The sequence below is a fragment of the Spermophilus citellus genome (assembly GCF_964194105.1).
Source record: "Spermophilus citellus genome assembly, chromosome: X".
NCBI classification, from domain to species: domain Eukaryota; kingdom Metazoa; phylum Chordata; class Mammalia; order Rodentia; family Sciuridae; genus Spermophilus; species Spermophilus citellus.
This window is the reverse complement of record NC_138190.1, coordinates 86825627-86842474: the sequence shown is the minus strand read 5'-3', so window position 1 is coordinate 86842474 and position 16848 is coordinate 86825627. Positions and strand designations below refer to the sequence as shown.

General features: G+C 35.6%; 1 protein-coding gene across 8 annotated transcripts in view; it reads right to left on the bottom strand.

Moving 5' to 3' along the window:
- The window catches only part of ZMAT1 (zinc finger matrin-type 1), a 51933-nt gene extending 36093 nt beyond the window's left edge, over nt 1-15840 (bottom strand). For 3 of the 8 annotated variants that reach the window (XR_014020080.1, XM_081277838.1, XM_081277839.1), the window contains exon 1: nt 15512-15840. Coding sequence is in view for 4 of the 8 variants with exons in the window: in XM_081277838.1 (XP_081133964.1) it covers nt 15512-15809 (298 nt within the window). In the remaining 4 variants the exon portion in view is untranslated. Of the gene's footprint in view, nt 1-11797; nt 13050-15257 lie in introns of those variants that run through there. The other 5 variants (XM_081277840.1, XM_081277843.1, XM_081277842.1 and 2 more) reach the window with 5 other exon arrangements.
- Between the last annotated feature and the right edge of the window lie 1008 nt (nt 15841-16848).

The following is a 16848-nucleotide window of genomic DNA, read 5'->3' as shown; positions in this document are numbered from 1 at the left end:
TAAATGTTGGTGAGAATTGGGGGAAAAGGTACACTCATACATTTATGTTGAAACTGCAATTTGGTGCAACCACTCTGAAATGAAGTATGGAACTTCCTCAGAAAACTTGGAATGGAACCACCATTTGACCTAGTTCTCCCAATCCTCAGTACATACCCAAAGACTTAAAATTAGCATACTATAGTGATGCAACCACATCAACATTTGTAGCAGCTCAATTTATAATAGCTAAGCTATGGAACCAACCTAGGTGCTTTTCAATAGATGAATGGATAAAGAAATGTGGTATATATACACAATGTTATATTAGCCATAAAAAAGAATGAAAATATGGCTTTTGCTGGTAAGTGGATGGAACTGGAAACTATCATACTAAGTGAAATAAGGTAATCCCAAAAAAACCAAAGCCCAAATGTTCTCTCTGATGTGTGGATGCTAACACACAATAAGAGGGGATGATGAAGAATAGAAATACTTTGGATTAGACAAAGGGGAATGAAGGGAAGGGATAGGGTATGGGAATACGAAAGATAGTAGAATGAATCAGAAATCACTTTCCTATGTTCATATGTGAATATACAACCAGTGTAACTCCACATCATGTATAATCAAAAGAATGGGAAGTTATACTCCATGTATGTATATGTCAAATTACATTCTACTGTCATGTATAACAAAAAGGAACAAATAATTAAAAAAAAAAACAAAGAACACTTTCCAAATTTGGAGAAGTATAAATATCTAAATACTGGAAGAGAAAAGGTATCAAATCAGATTCAATTCAAATAAGATTATCTCAAGACAAATTATAATGAAATTCTCAAATATCAAGGACAAAGAGAGGATCTTGACAGCAGCAAGAGAAAAGAAGCAAATAACATACAAAGGAGTTTCAAAACAGCTAGCAGTGAAAGCTGATAATCTAGCTCAGTGGAACAGTGCTTGCCTAGAATGCTCACGTCCCTGTGCTGGAGTGTCAGCATAACAAAAAAATCCAGCAGTGGATTTCTTAGAAGAGACCCCAAAGACCAGGAATGTGGGATAATGTATGCAAGATAATGAAGTAAATAAACTACCAAAAATAACATACACACAAAAGCAGCCCTTCAGAAGTTAAAGATAAATAAAGACTTCCCCAGACAAACAGAAATAGGGAATAAATCTCCACCAGACTTGTCTTACATGAAATGCTAAAGGAAGTTCTTCCAGCTGAAAGGAAAAGATATTAATTTGTAACATGAAAATGTAGGAGTGTGTAAAACTTACTGGTAAAGTAAGTACACATATAAATTCAGAATATACTAGTCCTGAAATGGTGGTGGGTAAATCACTTATATTGTTAATAATGAAGCTAAAAAAATAAAACTTTTGAGAATAATAATAGCTACAATAATTTGTTACAGGATACACATATAAAAGAATATAAACTGTGACATCAAAAATATAAAATGTGGGCTGGGGATGTGGCTCAGTGGTAGAGTGCTTGCCCTGCATGTGTGAGGCACCGGGTTCAATTCTCAGCATCACATAAAAATAAATGAATAAAATAAAGGTCCATCAACATCTAAAAAAATATAAAATGTGTGAGGAGTAAAGAAGTGTGAAATGGTTTTAGATGATCAAAGTTGCTATTAGCTTAAGTAGCCTGTTATATCTATGAGATGTTCTTGAAATCTTCATAGTAACCATAACGCAAAATTTATAGTAGATACACAAAAGGGGAAATATAAGGAATCAAAGCATAACATCAGAGAAAATCAATCATAAAGGAAGACTGTAAGAGAGGAAGAAGAGAAAGGAGACATAAAGCAATTAATAAAATGACATTATTAAATCTTCACATATCAATAATTATCTTGAATATAAATAGATTAAATTTTCCAATCCAAAGAGAATGGCTGAATGGATAAAAAAGCAAGACCCAAACACATGATGCCTATAAGACACTCACTTCACATGTTAAAAACACATGTAGAAAGTGAAAAGATGGAAAGTTTTTCTATGAAAATGAATACCAAAAATAGAAGGAATAACTACACTTACATGAAAACAATTGAAGATGTTTACTTTAAAAGTTAAGTGAGGTATCTTTCACTAAGCTTAATTTTCAATACCTTTCTATGGACTGAACTTTAAAAATTAAAGTTACTTTAAAAATTACATGTTCAAGATTAGAATAACTGTAATTAGAAACATGTCATAAAATAATTAATATTTACAAGTTTATCCCTATAATTTATCACATCACCTCTGAATTATTTTTGAGATTATCCTAAAATATATGATTTATCTGACTCTAACATCAGCAAAGTAAAAAGGTTATCTAAAATTTATTTCAGGACTTTCCTTATTTCAGTAATAAACGCTATATGCAATGTAAGCATAGTGTCATAATCTTAACTTCTCAATGTGGATTTTTCAGCAGAGACCTTACAGACCAGGAACATGGGAAAATGTATTCAAGATGATGCAGGAAATAACTACCAAAAATAACATACCCACAAAAGCAGCCCTTCAGAAATTAAAGATAAATAAAGACTTCCCCAGACAAACAGAAACAAGGAATAAGAAGTTTATAAGTATCACTAATTATCCTGTGGTGGCATTATAACTTTACAGAAAAAGTGTTTCTTTTTTTCTTTCTTTTTTCTTTGTTACCCGGAATTGAACCCAGGGGCGCTTAACCACTGAGCCATATCCCCAAGCCTTTTTATATTTTATTTTCAGACATGGTCTCACCAAGTTGTTCAAGACCTAAAAGTTGCTGAGGATGAGGACAAGAATCACTTAAAACTTGTGATTCTCCTGCCTCAACCTCCCTAGTGGCTGGGATTATAGGCATGGGGCATCACACCCTGCAGAAACATTTCTTTCAGAAGTAGGGAACCACTAATTTATAGGTTCAAGAATTCCAAAAAATTTACACTGATTTTTCTCCTAGATCAACCTTTAATTCCAAGTTTCTCCACTACTGAGATAATCTGAAATTGACACTCAAGTTGGTAAACAAGAAGCCTGGATTTTTCCACCCAGTCTTTCATTACTGGTATTCCAGATCACATCCATAAAGTCCAGGAAATTGCTGGTGTCCCTATAACTTTTCCTTTAGGATAATATTGCCTAGATTGCCTTTGACTCATTTCCTCAAACAAGGCCTGGGTCTGTTTTTCTTTCTTAAATGACATAATATCCTCAGGCTCAAAATCCAACCATTGTCCCTAGAAAATCACTAATTCATACCAATTATAACATGACATCCTTTCCTATTTACCTCTTAATGCCCTTAACACCACCTAGTACAGGCCCTCAAGTGTCTTTGGATATAATTTAGCTTTACTGATATTTATTGTGTTTAGATCCAAAGTATTATGGTAGGTGTTTTGAAAATAGGTAGAAAAATGATTGAACATTGAGGGTTTTCTGTGAGTCAAACAAGGTGACAGATTATCTCTTCTGAATTTAAGACAAATGCATATGGTAAATGGTATTTTTGACATTCCAAAAGTTTGGAAATTGTGATTCAGTGAACCAAAACTAACCTGTCACATGTTATGTGATCAAGCTGGACTGTAAATTATTGGGAATGCAAACTAAGTAATTCCTAATCTCAAGTAATGTACAATTCAGTAAGGAAGATAATATGTGTATAGAAAGTGCTAAAATCTGAAAACCAAAATATTTTATATGCTATAGGGCATAAGAAAGTATAGCGTATTCTTGCTGAAAATTTTGGAGAAAACTTCATAGAAGAGAACAGAATTTGAACTAAGCATTAAAAGATATGCAAAATTTTAAAAAGTAGAATAATGGTATTTCAAGGAAGGTAAAAGAGTATGAAGAATAACACTGGAAAAAAAGAATAGAGTCAAATCATAATGAGATTCATTAGGGCATTTGGATTTAATTATGTAAACAATAGACAAAAGGAGTGATTTAAATTGGCATATCAGTTAGGTGTCCATGGAAGACCTGAGGCTTGAACTAGAAGAGGGGCAGTGGGCATAGAAAGAAAAGAAAGTCATGTCTATCAAAACTAGAGGATATTAAAGACTGAGATAAGAACTTTCTGTGAATATTATAAGCCTTTACATCTATTACAAATAAACTTCAGTAATGTTGTTTCTGATGTAAGAGGTGGAGCTTTGGCATTACATCCAATGAATGTATCTACAACTGTTTGTCAGTGGCAAATTCTCTTTGTGGGAGAATTTTATATGAATGTGCTGATGTCCCGACTTCAGTGAATCAAAAATGAAAACATAAAATTATAAAAGATGATGCTGAAGTGATGATTCACACTTAAAATTGACTTGAAATACTTTCCCCAAATTTTATATAAATAGCAACTCTCTTAATTTAAATATGATTAATTCTACTCTAATTTTCAGCAATAATTCTTTATGTAAAATTCTTCTTAATCAGGGTTTCACATCAAATTCACATGTGAAGCTTTTCAAAATCATACATACTGAATTAAAATCAAAATTTCTGTGGGTGGTTCAATTTATCCACAAGTGATTATGATGATCAACATGATGGGAACCCTTCCTTATAGGACAGGCTCAGATTCTTACACATAATGATGGTCCAATATTTATTTGGTGAGTAAAATGAACTGTAAAAAGATATTGTCATTTAGAATGTTACTTATCAGGCTAAACTATGTTTAGTCTAATCTGTAAAGGTTTTAGAAAAAAAAAAAAAAGGATGAATGAGTGAATGCCCATATTCCTCGGCACTATTCAAATCTCTCCATGGTTGAAGCCCAAGAATCTGTGTTTAAGCAGGTTTCTGAGAAGCTGGTGTTTGGCTGTACTCTGTGAAAAAGCAGAACTATTGACCTCATTGAGCTTTCCATCATCTTAACCTTGGCTGCCCATCAGAATCACCAATTTAAACAGGCCAATTCCAAGGCTCCATCCCACATTAATTAATAAGAATCTAAGTATTTCCCATTCATTGTTTATTTTAGTTTCCTGGGTGATTCAGTTGCATAGTGAGAGTTGAGAACTAACGCTATCTTTTAAGGATTTTCCAGGCTTCTGTTGAACTGAAAGTTGTTTTCCTAGTGTAGGAGTTCTTACCTTTAGTGTATACCAGGATTTCCTGGATAATTGTCATAAGAGATCACTGGATTCACACAACTAGAATTTTTTTATTCCGTAGTTCTGAGATTGAGCTCAAGAATTGCATTTCTAAAAAGTTCCCTGGAAATACTGATGCTGTTGGTGTAGGGACCATCTAGAGCTTCCATGGGGCCTAGTTTCATTTCTTGAAGACATGGTGAGTATGACCCCTCTTCTAATATTCCATCAGTCCTTTAAAAGAGCTATTGCTTTTTCTTCCTTTCCTTTGTCTTTACCCCTTTTGTGAGTTAATCCCAGTTAGTTCATATGGCATGATTTCTAGTCCTCTTATTAGTTTGCCTAAATCCTTGCCATTCATAACTAACACAATCTCTTTAATAGGGTCACAATGACAACAAACAAGTAAAATGGGATCATCTTCTTTTTTAGAGTTATGGTAAAAAGCAAAATTTACCACTTCAACCATGTTGAAGTATACAGTTCAGTAGCATTAAGTATATTTAATACCTTATTTTGAAAATTTATCAAGGAAGCTTAAGTTAAATTCACTACTTGTGGGGGTCACATCAATTGACTCATGCTCAGCTAACTTTTGACTCAAATATCTGGTTCTACTTCACCTAGGACTGATTAATCTGTGTTCCTGCAGGGCACAGTTATATAATCAGAAAAAATTATGGACCCCTAAACAGACCCAGTATATACTTTTTGTTTTAATCAACTTTTTTGTTGCTGTGACCAAAAGACCTAACAAGAAAAATTTAAGAGGAAAAGTTTATTTGGCTCACGGTTTAAGATGTCTCAGTCCATAGACGGCCAATTCCATTGCTTTGATTCCAAGGAGAAGCAGAACATCATGGTGGAAACATAGTAGAGTAAAGCAACTCAGAATACAGCCACCAGGAAGCAGAGAGCTCTGCTTACCAGGAACAAATATATAAATCAAAGGAATGCCCCCTAGTAACCCACATCCTCCAGGCATAACCTACCTGCCTACAGTTACCATCCATTTAATCCATTGACGTGGATTAATACACCAATTAGATAATGGCTCTCATAATCCCATCATTTCGCCTCTAAACTTTCTTGCATTGTCTAACACATAAGCTTGGGAGGGGGGGTGACATCTATTATCTAAACCATAACACATTAGTTCCATTTAAATTTCATCTTCTTAGATTCAGTTTATCATTCTAGTGTTTCAAGATCTTTCTGGATTCTGAATTTGTCATCTGGGGGATTGTGGGTGGTGAATTTCTATTAAGAAGTAATTTGAATACTGTTTCTTAGAGGTCACCCTGTACTGACAAATTCTCAAGTTGCATGGCCCCTAAATTTTGACATGGATGTGATGATCTTCGCTTTCTAAAAGTGATATGTGAGATTTGGAGAGATTAAGTGGTTTTCCCAAAGTTACACATTTAGTGTCAGAGCCAGGATTCAAATATATGTTGACCCAAGGTTTCCTTGAGGTGGTTCTCAAGAAGGCCACAGTCTTGAGTTGGACACGTTGCTCAATGGTAGAATTCTTGTCTAGCATGTATAAGACTCTAGAGTTCAATTCCCAGTTACAACAAAAAAGAGGTGGCAATATCTGGAATGGGAAACTTCCTTTCTAGGCTCAGCATTCATAAGATGCTAAATAATTGTTTCTTTAGACTCACCCTACCTGCTTCCTCCACTATTTGAGACATGACTTTTGAACTCCCAGAAATAAATGGCCAATATCCAATTCTGAGAGTGGGAGAGGAAACTGGTGCTCATAGTACAAATGTTTCTCAGCCTGTCTCAGTGTGAAGGCCTAGAGGGAAGGATAATTTCAGGGAACAGATGTTGAATTAGAAGTCAGGTAAGCAGATGATGTTGGCTGTGAGGAAGATGGTGGGGAAAGAAATTATTATTTACTAAATACCCATGATGTACCTCAAATTAAAAGTAAGTGTTCTAGTAAAAAAAAAAATGGGAGTAAGGCAAGGTGGTGCATGCCTGTAATCCCAGTGGCTCGGGCGGCTGAGGCAGGAGGATCACAAACTCAAAGCCAGCCTCAACAATTTAGTGAGACCCTGTCTATAAAAAAAGAACTAGAACTTAGAAACTATTTCTGCTAGTAATGGGAACCAGAGCATAGCTGAAGAAATGAGGAAACCTGGGGGTTTGTGTCATCCTCTTTTCTTTTCTTCTTTACAGTCTTTCCAAGATCTTTTCTTCCTTAACTGATTAGAATATTAAACAAATGTATTTATTGGTTAGTTGTTACATTCAGTTTTACACTGTTTCTTAATTCCATAAACAGAGTTGTAAAAAGCACCAGAGTAGCTGGGAGAAGTGGTGCACATCTGTAATTCCAGCAACTTGGAGGCTGAGGCCAGAAGATCACAATTTCAAGGCCAGCCCCAGCAAATTAGTGAGACCCCCCCCATCCAAGTCAAAATAAATAATTTTTTTAAAGAGCTGGGGATGTAGCTCAGTGGTAATGTGCCCCTGGGTTCAATCCCAAGTACAAAAAAAAAAAAAAAAAAAAAACACCAGAGTAAGAGACTGCATTACTGTTGTCATCCTGCTATTTACTTACTGTATGACTAAGAACGTATCACAACCTTTCAGATTTCTGTTGTACTTGACTTTATATTTTTTATGGTGATTGGTGGAAAAAAGTTTTTAGATAGGAATACATATAGAAGCAGAATTTTGGTGGAACACTTACAGAGGACATAAATATTTTAGCTGCATCCACATAATAAGACAATCAGAAACAAAAAAAAGATGACTTAACATTTTAAGAAGCCTTACTGTAAACATGGAACTTTAAGGGCCTAAAAAAATCGATATTTCTCCCCGTACTCCTTCCTTCCCTTTACTTTCTTGTCTATGTCCAAACCCTAAAGCTGGCTCTCCCCAAAATATTTCTTTGCGAAAACACACACAACCTTTCTATCAACAATTATATTGTTTTAGTCATTATTACAAGTGTAAAAAAAGAATTTTTCTTTGGCAATTTAACATTCTTGTTATAGATTGGTATAAAGAGTTCATTTTTTTTCTCTGCCAATAAATACACAAAATTCATAGCATGTTGGGTCTTGTAGCTTTCAATCCAATTCAGTAAGAAGTTAGGAGATGTTGGGTAAAAAATATAGATTATACATTAGAATATCAAATGACAATATACTGAATGCTGCAAAGTATAAATTCATCTCTCATTTGCATTGAATAAATGTCATAGAACATGGTAAGGTAAATGCCCCCAGTCAATCTTTGGAATGTTATTTTAATATTTCTAGCATAGTGCTTCTGAACTGTTCTTCATTCCATGGTACTTAAATTTTTATGCTACTATGAACTTGGAAAAGATATACAGATAGCAGAGCAAGATTTTATTCTCAGAATCAAAGCTTACTTTAGTGAAACAGTAATGAGATGTTAATGATACAACAGAATGCTCTCAAATATGGACAGGGATGTACTGTTGTTGAAACAGGAATTTCTAATGCTAACATCATTTCTTTACATTTTAACATACGTGTAATGAGAAATAGGAAATAACTGTCACAAAAACTAGAGTGGAAATGGGAAAAAATAAATCTGCAATGGAATAAGGCTTAAAATGATAGGATATGGAAAAGATAAAATAATGTTTAACGGATGGTCCCATTTATACTATGGTAAAGAGGGTAAAACTGCTTTGCTTTGTGCCTTGTGGTCATAATAAACTGTATTTCCTCAGGTTGTCAACTGTTAACAAATTAAGCATAGCTTTTAAATATGTTATTTTCTAGAAGTTAGACATGTCAGAAAGTTGTACAGAGTGGAGAAACATGGTCATATAACAAAACTATTACCTACAGGTACAGAGTTTCAGTTTGGAACAATGGAAAAGTTCTGGAAATGAATCACTGTAAAGCCTACACTGCATTATGAATGTGCTTTATGCCACTAAATGGCACACTTAAAATACTTAGGCAATTTTTTTTGCAAAACTTTTTAAATATTGAGAAAATAAAAGATAAAAGCACCTTCGTCTTCTGGAATCAGTGCATAAAAACAAGTGCCCCAGAATGAACCCATTAATGAGAAGAAAATGCAAGAGCAAGTGATAAACGTTTTTTTGTTTGCTACCACAGTATAAGTGAACCTCCTGAGTAATATTTATGAGGATTATTTGAATGAAAGAGTGATTTTGTGACAAATTATAAATGGAATCTGACAAGAGTGTTCATAATTCAATGCAATGTATTTTATTACATTTAAGTGTGGCTTTAGCCTTTGGTGGGAGAATGAATCAACCCCAATATTCCTTTAATAAAACTGTTGTGTTGGGGATGTGGCTCAGGGGTAGAGTATTTGTCTAGCATGCACAAGTCACTGGGTTTAACCCCCAGCACTGCAAAAATAAAAATAAAAGTGTTTATCTCTTTATTTCTTTACTACAGAAAATATTTACATGATCTGAAAAAAATAAAGCTTTCATAATAATTTGGAATGGGAGAGAACTATGACCTATTCACTGGGTAGTAAGAGAAAACAAGTTAAGCTTTTGAGTTGTTTAAATATATTCAAATCCCATCTGTACTTGTAACTATATAAACTTCAGAAATTATTTAATTACTCTAAACTGATTTTTCATCTAAGAAGTACAGAAATGCATATGTAATTCCAAGGATTTGGCAAATATTAAATGAGATAAAAGTTTTTTCATTCAACATGTACACACTTTAATAAAAGTACACTTTTTTTTACCAATCCAAACACTTTTGAGTTTTTACTTAATATTATGCTTAAACATCTTAGTTCAGGTCAGGTTATTTGAAAGATCATCTAGTCTAAAATTTCTCATTCTTGATATTATTGTTACTTTGGGTCAGATGATTCTTTGTTGTGAGAGGCTGTCCTATGCATTATAGGTATATCTGACAGCATCCCTGGCCTCCATCAATAAGATGTCAGTAGCATTACCTAGTTGTAAAAACAAAACCATATCCAGACATAATCAAATGTCCCTTGAGGGGCAAAACTGCCTCCAATTCAGGACGAATCCATCCTAATGTCCTCATTTCATAAATGAGGAAGCTAAGGCCCAGGGAGGTTACAGGAAATAAATGAATGGGGTGACTAAAATTTAAAAGATATAATTCTAGATTCAGTTGGATTTGGTCCAGAAAATAACTGTAGTAGTCCAAGGAAAGTCAATAGTAATATCAGAGAAATGCTAATCAGTAAACCATAATTATGAATACGAACAGCTCATGTTCTGTGGACTTGGGCATTACAGGATTACAATATAAAAATATTTGATTCAGCTTATACCAGAATATTTGCCTTTAATGAAATAAAATAAGATGGAGTCATTTGACAGAAACTTAATTTTAGTGACTTTTGTTAGGTTGGGCCTAGTTTGAATAGTTACACTATTATGAAAATGCAAAATATCACTATCTTCTGCTTCCAAAAATGCAACTGTGTGTTAAAACCAAATTATCATATTTGAAACGTTCTCCTATCTAATACTACTAGATAACACCAGACAATTTAAAATGAAATAGATTTTGTGACAAAAAATATAACACTTATGGCTTGGATCAGAAAAGAAAAATGAATTTGGTCCACACTTGTTTGTGGAATTATAAATGTTACAGAATGTCTGAGGAAGGGAAACAGAAGATTACCATATTTATTCAGTTTGGGGAAATATAATTTTCTCTGTTTTATGAAATGTTCTTTGATTAGCCTGATAATCAGTTTAAATTTCCTAAAATTAGGTGATTCTACATATATCTGGCTGTATGAATAAAATGAATCTTACTTGCATCTCTTAAATGACAATTGGGTTTAGTTATACAAACATCAAATCTCTTCCTAAGGACAAATCATATATATCTATGGCAAGAACTTGCTATTAGCTGTTTTAATTCATTGCTGAATGGGAATTTCATAGTCTAACTGATCTTGATGCAAAGAGATCCAGGATTGTAAAGAACTTTTTGTACATCCTGTTTAAAATAAAGTGACCAAAATGGAGCAAACCTCAAAAGTGTTGGCTGTAATACTATAAACATAGTCACAGAGAAGTTTGAGAAATAAGCATTTTAATTGTGCAAAGAGTGCATGTGCTATATTCTCCATGATTACATCTTTAGAGATAATCTCTCAAACATTCTTGAATAAACAGGACTTTTTTGGTAAATGCTGGCTTGACCTTTGAAATCTTTTGCATACCATCATAACCTCAGAAAAGAATGACCAGAGCACATCAATACTAAGATACAGCAGAATGAGGAACTGTGTTAATCTTGCCAAGGTGTTTAAAAGGCCGCACTCCTCTTAAGGAGTTTTCAGAAAGATTAATTGCGCTAGAAATACAAATCTGTACTGGTCAACATGATGAACACTCAAAGCTATAAAGCCATCTAATATCCTTAAACTTTCAGGTTATTAGGTTAGTGTCTGATTCATTAGTTTACCAAGTTTTGACTAATTTACAGAAATTATCACAATCAGATAATGACATTTCCCATTGTACATTAATAATTACAAATAAAAAGGAATTAACAAAATAATTGAAAAGTACTAGATATAATGTTAAACATTTATGTCATTTTTATTTCAACTAAACCTTGACCTTTATAATCATAAACCTTTGTGGCTAGTGAATTCAGGGTTCATGCTTCTGAAGTCAGAAACTGAATTAGGTCCTGTGTAATCCATTAACTTACTTGATCCCATGACAGCTACTTTGCATCAGAAAGCCACTAAATACATGCCATTCATTCCAACAGGTTAATAAACGTGACTGGATTTGTAAGACTGGTTTTCAGATGGGAAAGAATCAAAGTTCTCACAGATATAATGAATATGGTAGGAAACTTGCTTAAGTTATTCTTTATAAACTTAGTAAATATTTTCATATATTGACACCTAAGAGAGAGGGCCAGAAACTAACAAATGTTCATTAACCTCTCTCCAGACATCCCCAACCTGTGAAATACAAAATAAAAAATTATTTCTAACAGTTTACTAATAATTCTTCACAAATATACTAGACTGAAAATATGATGTGCATTAGTATGCCTCTATTACATAAACCACCAAGATCAGAATGCAGATTTATAATAAACAATGGAACACAATTCATTCAGGAGCACAATTAGTCATTTAAAACTACATTTTTTCCCACTTGTTTATTTTGTAGTTTTAATATTGAGAAATACTATTGAGCTCTTCAGTATAGCTGTGTCTTTTGTCTGTGTATCTTTAAGCACTAAGCCTAGTGCCTGGCACACATACACAGGTATTCATTAAGTGATTCCTGAATAAATGAAGGAAAGGTTAGTAACTAGGTTTTCTTACACGGTGGACTTACTGACATATGACTTGAAATTCTATTGAACAATATGGAAACAAAACACTTCTAGTGCTATGCAAAAGGATTAATAACTAAATAAAAAGCAAGAATATAAAACAACAACTATTTCATAATTTCTTTTTCTTGAAAGAAAATAGCAAATTAACAGGGAGCTTCATTTATTTTTTTGTTTTGGTTTTTACTATGAGTACAGGTAACATCATTACTGGGTGAAAATTCATGTTTGAGCCATTGAACATTTTTTAAAAACTTCATTAAATGAAATATGTTCTACAAAATCTCATGACCCAACCTTACCATGAATTCTGAATGTATTGAGTGTATATGTTTGAATTTTTTCATGTCTGTTCACATCCCATTTTTTACAGTTTCTGATATTCCTTGACAATTTCTGATTTCCACTGACATTTGCCCATTGCCAACCCAGGAGGGACAAGATCCATGAATCTTAGCAGGAAATGAAAATTTATCAAGCCTCAGGCACAGTGGCAAATGCCTATAATTCCAGTGACTCAGGAGGCTAAGGCAGGAGGATCTCAAATTTGAGGCCAGCCTCAGCAACTTAGTGAGACCCTGTCCCTCCCTGTGCAAAAATTAAAAGGACTGGGAACATAGCTCAGTTGTACCGTGGGTTCAATCCCTAGTATCAAAAAAAAAAAGGAAAGAAAAATGTATCAGCAAAGGCTTTTTCAAATCACATTTAATGATCTTATCAGGAGCTGACTTATAATAAGCGGAATCCTGACAATCCTTTGGTGTCTTTTAGAGCTGTATCCTAACTAGACTTCAAAAAACCAAATGGGCAAAAGATATTGGCACACAACCAAGTAACATTTTTCTATTTTCTCCTTTATCCACTGTAACTGTCAGCCATTATGACTTTTATAACTATCTACTTTCATAACAACCTCGCAAAGCCACTGAGGCCTAACAGTGTTTTGGGCAGTGTGATATATCAAATATTCACCATTTGTGAAGTGAAAAGGTGAGAAAATTTTAATTTGGACTAAAGAGTTAATGATGGATATTTAGCTAAAAAGAAATGATAAATGATTTTTAGGTAACAATTATACTTGGTTTTTCATACCCTAATAAATTGTATGAACCCTAATTCAACACGGAATTCATTACTCAGTGAATGTCAGATGATGATTATTGGTCAAGGTTTCTTATATTTTGTAAGTTACTGTCCCCATACACAACCATGCAAATAACCCACAAAGGACTATCAATGCAGAACTCCAAAATAATGGTTCATGCTTTTAGGTATGAAATTTAACTCAAGAGTTTGGACAGTCCAATTCCCCCATTTCAGAAATGACAAAACCCAAATCCAAGAAGCTTAGGACCTGTTCAGGGTCACAAAGTCTAGTGGATTAGTTAGCAGCACTGGACTTCTAAGCCAGAGTTCTCTTCATACAGATAAGGTGTTGCTGCTACTTTATGAACTTACATCTCTTAAAGCCTTTAATGTTTGCATATATTCAAAGATAGTACAATCAAACCAGTTAGAGAGCCTGGCAAAAGCCACTTTTCCCCCCCATGAAATGATGACCTTGACCTTAACCTTAACTGTGAACAGGTATGAGAGCCAAATTGAGTGGTGATTTTGATGCCTGTAACACTGCTCTCACCTTCCTGCTGGTTACAGCACAGTTTGGTATAAAACTTAAAAATCTAGGAGTTTCATCCTAGGACAATGACATAAATCCAAGCTGATTGAAGATACTAACATCTTTGCTAAGAGAGTTGATAAATAAAACACCATCATATTACAGTGTATTTCTAATATCCATATTTAGTAAGTGGCATTTATGTAATGTGCCTATTACAATTATTGTGAGGGATTTGTTTTTATTGATTTGCCATTCTACCAAAGTGAAAGGTATGAAAATTATGGAATATCACACACAAATATATATCATTTACAAATGTGAAGAACAAATTTTTATGGGGTAATTTTAATTATTTTAAATTATTTTATTCAATTTTGGCATCCATAATCTTTCACTTTGGAGGTAAGTTAGCAAGATAAAGTAACAAAGCACACAGTGGAAATTACAAAACTTACAATGGCAATATTCTCTGAGATCTTCTACAATGATATCGGTCTCCACCGTCTAAGAACATTTCCAAAACTGCTTTAAAACACATTTCAAAGGCACATTTTATAAGTCTGATATTAGTAGACTGTTTACAAGTATATCGTACTTCATGTGAACTAAAGTCCATTTATATTGAAATAGTCAAGAAATACATTTTTGTTAGGAGTAGTATGTGTTGGTAAGTAATACAGCACTGATTCAAACCCAAAGCACCTTTAAGATGGGCCTGTAAACCTTGCTTTACTAGTATACAACCTCAAATAGCCACAGAAAACTCTCCAGTGGTCTCTGAAATCTCTACTTCTGTCAAACTCTCTGCCTCTCTTTCTCCAGTAGTCTTCTGCACCATACGCTGGATCCTAAAATACAACAGATCCTACTTGAAAGCCCAAGTATACAAGGTAACCTCTTGGAAATCCTCTGTAAATAGCCTACTGTTAGTTTGTACACTTCAGGACATTGAATTTCACGGGGGAGGGGGGGGTGTCTCCCTCATTTCTTTTCTTTCCTCTTTGATTTCTGTGCCCTTCCTCCATCAGCCTCCTCTTTCCCTGACCCTTAAGGACTACAGCACTTCTACCTTGCCTCTTCTTTTCCCAAATCACACCTCCGTTCTACATCACACTAAAGCGTCTGGCTGGGAGAGAAATAATGTGTTATATACATATTTTTTTTTTTCCCTTCTAACTCCTGCCTTGTGAGTACCTGCAGTTCCTTTGCCTGAGGACCCCAGTCCTTTGCGGGGAAGGGGAAGAGGTAGGGAAGCCCCTCTGCTTCAGTCCATCTTGCACACTCAGGGCTAATAGAGCGGGGCGGGGCGGGGCGAGTTTGGCCTTTACTGCGCCACAGCAGGTGGGGGGTGGGGCGGAGGCGAACCGCGCCCAGTCCGATTTCTGACAAGCTGAAGAGAGGCAGAGAAGGAGATGGGGCCGCCCCCGCACCCCGGGACGGGAACTCACCTTCTCTGAGGCAAGAGCGGGTGTCTACTTTAAAACTACTGCCCCCCCTCCCCGCCGCCGCCATAGTGGAGCCGCCAAAGCCGCCGCCGTCGCCACAGCCACCGGCGAGCGGGCAGACCTGGGTGGAGGTGGCGGAGGAGGCAGGCACAATCACTGCCGCCGCCGCCGCCGCCGCCGCCGCCGCCGCCGCCGCCGCCGCCGCGCAGGCGACGTAGGAGGAGGAGGCGGCAGAGACGGTAGCTTCCTGAGGGGAAGACTCCGCGGCCAGCAGGATGACTGTGCTCGGCGCCGCCGCCATCGCACAGCGAGGCGCGTACAATTGCACTTGCGCCCCGCTCCGGTTAGGCTTCTTTAGCTCCGCCTTCCTCTTAGATCCTCCCTCTCGCCCCTCTTTTCCTCGCTTCAACTGGAGCCTCCTTCTGGCTCCTTCTGTCCGCCAATGGGAATGCTGTACACCCACAGGACGCCTCCCCCTCCCACCTCCTCCTGCTTGGCGTCACCAGCCTCCCTTTGGAGGGAAAGTGATGATAACCAAGGGTAAAGGTCAAAAAGCGCGGGGTGTAAAAGCACCTGGACCTCACACAGTGAGGACTCTTGGAGCATCTATCTAAAACCAATTTAATAATAATAATAAGTAAGTCTGGAAATGTATTGATCCCGCCTCCAAATTATCTCTAAAGTACATTTTATTCTGTTTTACAACCCTTAGTAAACAGATTAGAAATAAGAATCTTTGGTCACTATACATTTTCCCCATGGCCTCTTAAAGGACTGTTTATCTGTACATCTACCCATCTAAATTACAGTGAAGTTCCCTCAATCTGGTACCCAAAGAACTGGGATATTACTGATATTTTTTTTTCTTTTCTTTCAAATTCCCTTACTCCCCAATCCTGATTCATGCTTATTATTTCCTTGCTCTTTTAACACTTTATTCACAAAGATGTTTGTCTAACTAATGTTTCTTAGTTTTGATTAGTTTCAAATTTCACAAATATTTATATCTTTTTCTAGGTAGCATTCTGGAACTGTTCCTTTTTTGTGGGGGTGGGAGAGCCAGGGATTGAACTCAGGGGCATTTGGTCTCTAAGCCACGTCCCCAACCTTATTTTGTATTTTATTTAGAGATCGGGTCTAATTGAACTGCTTAACACCTCCCTGTTGCTGAGGCTGGCTTTGATCCTCCTGTCTCAGCCTCTGTAGCCACTACAATTACAGGTGTGTGCCACCCTGCCCCCCTGCCTGGCTTGAAACTGTTTCTTTTTTTTTTTTTACTTTTTTTTTAAAATTTTATTCATGAAAGATTTTTACTAGGTATAGAATTTTCTTCTTTTTCC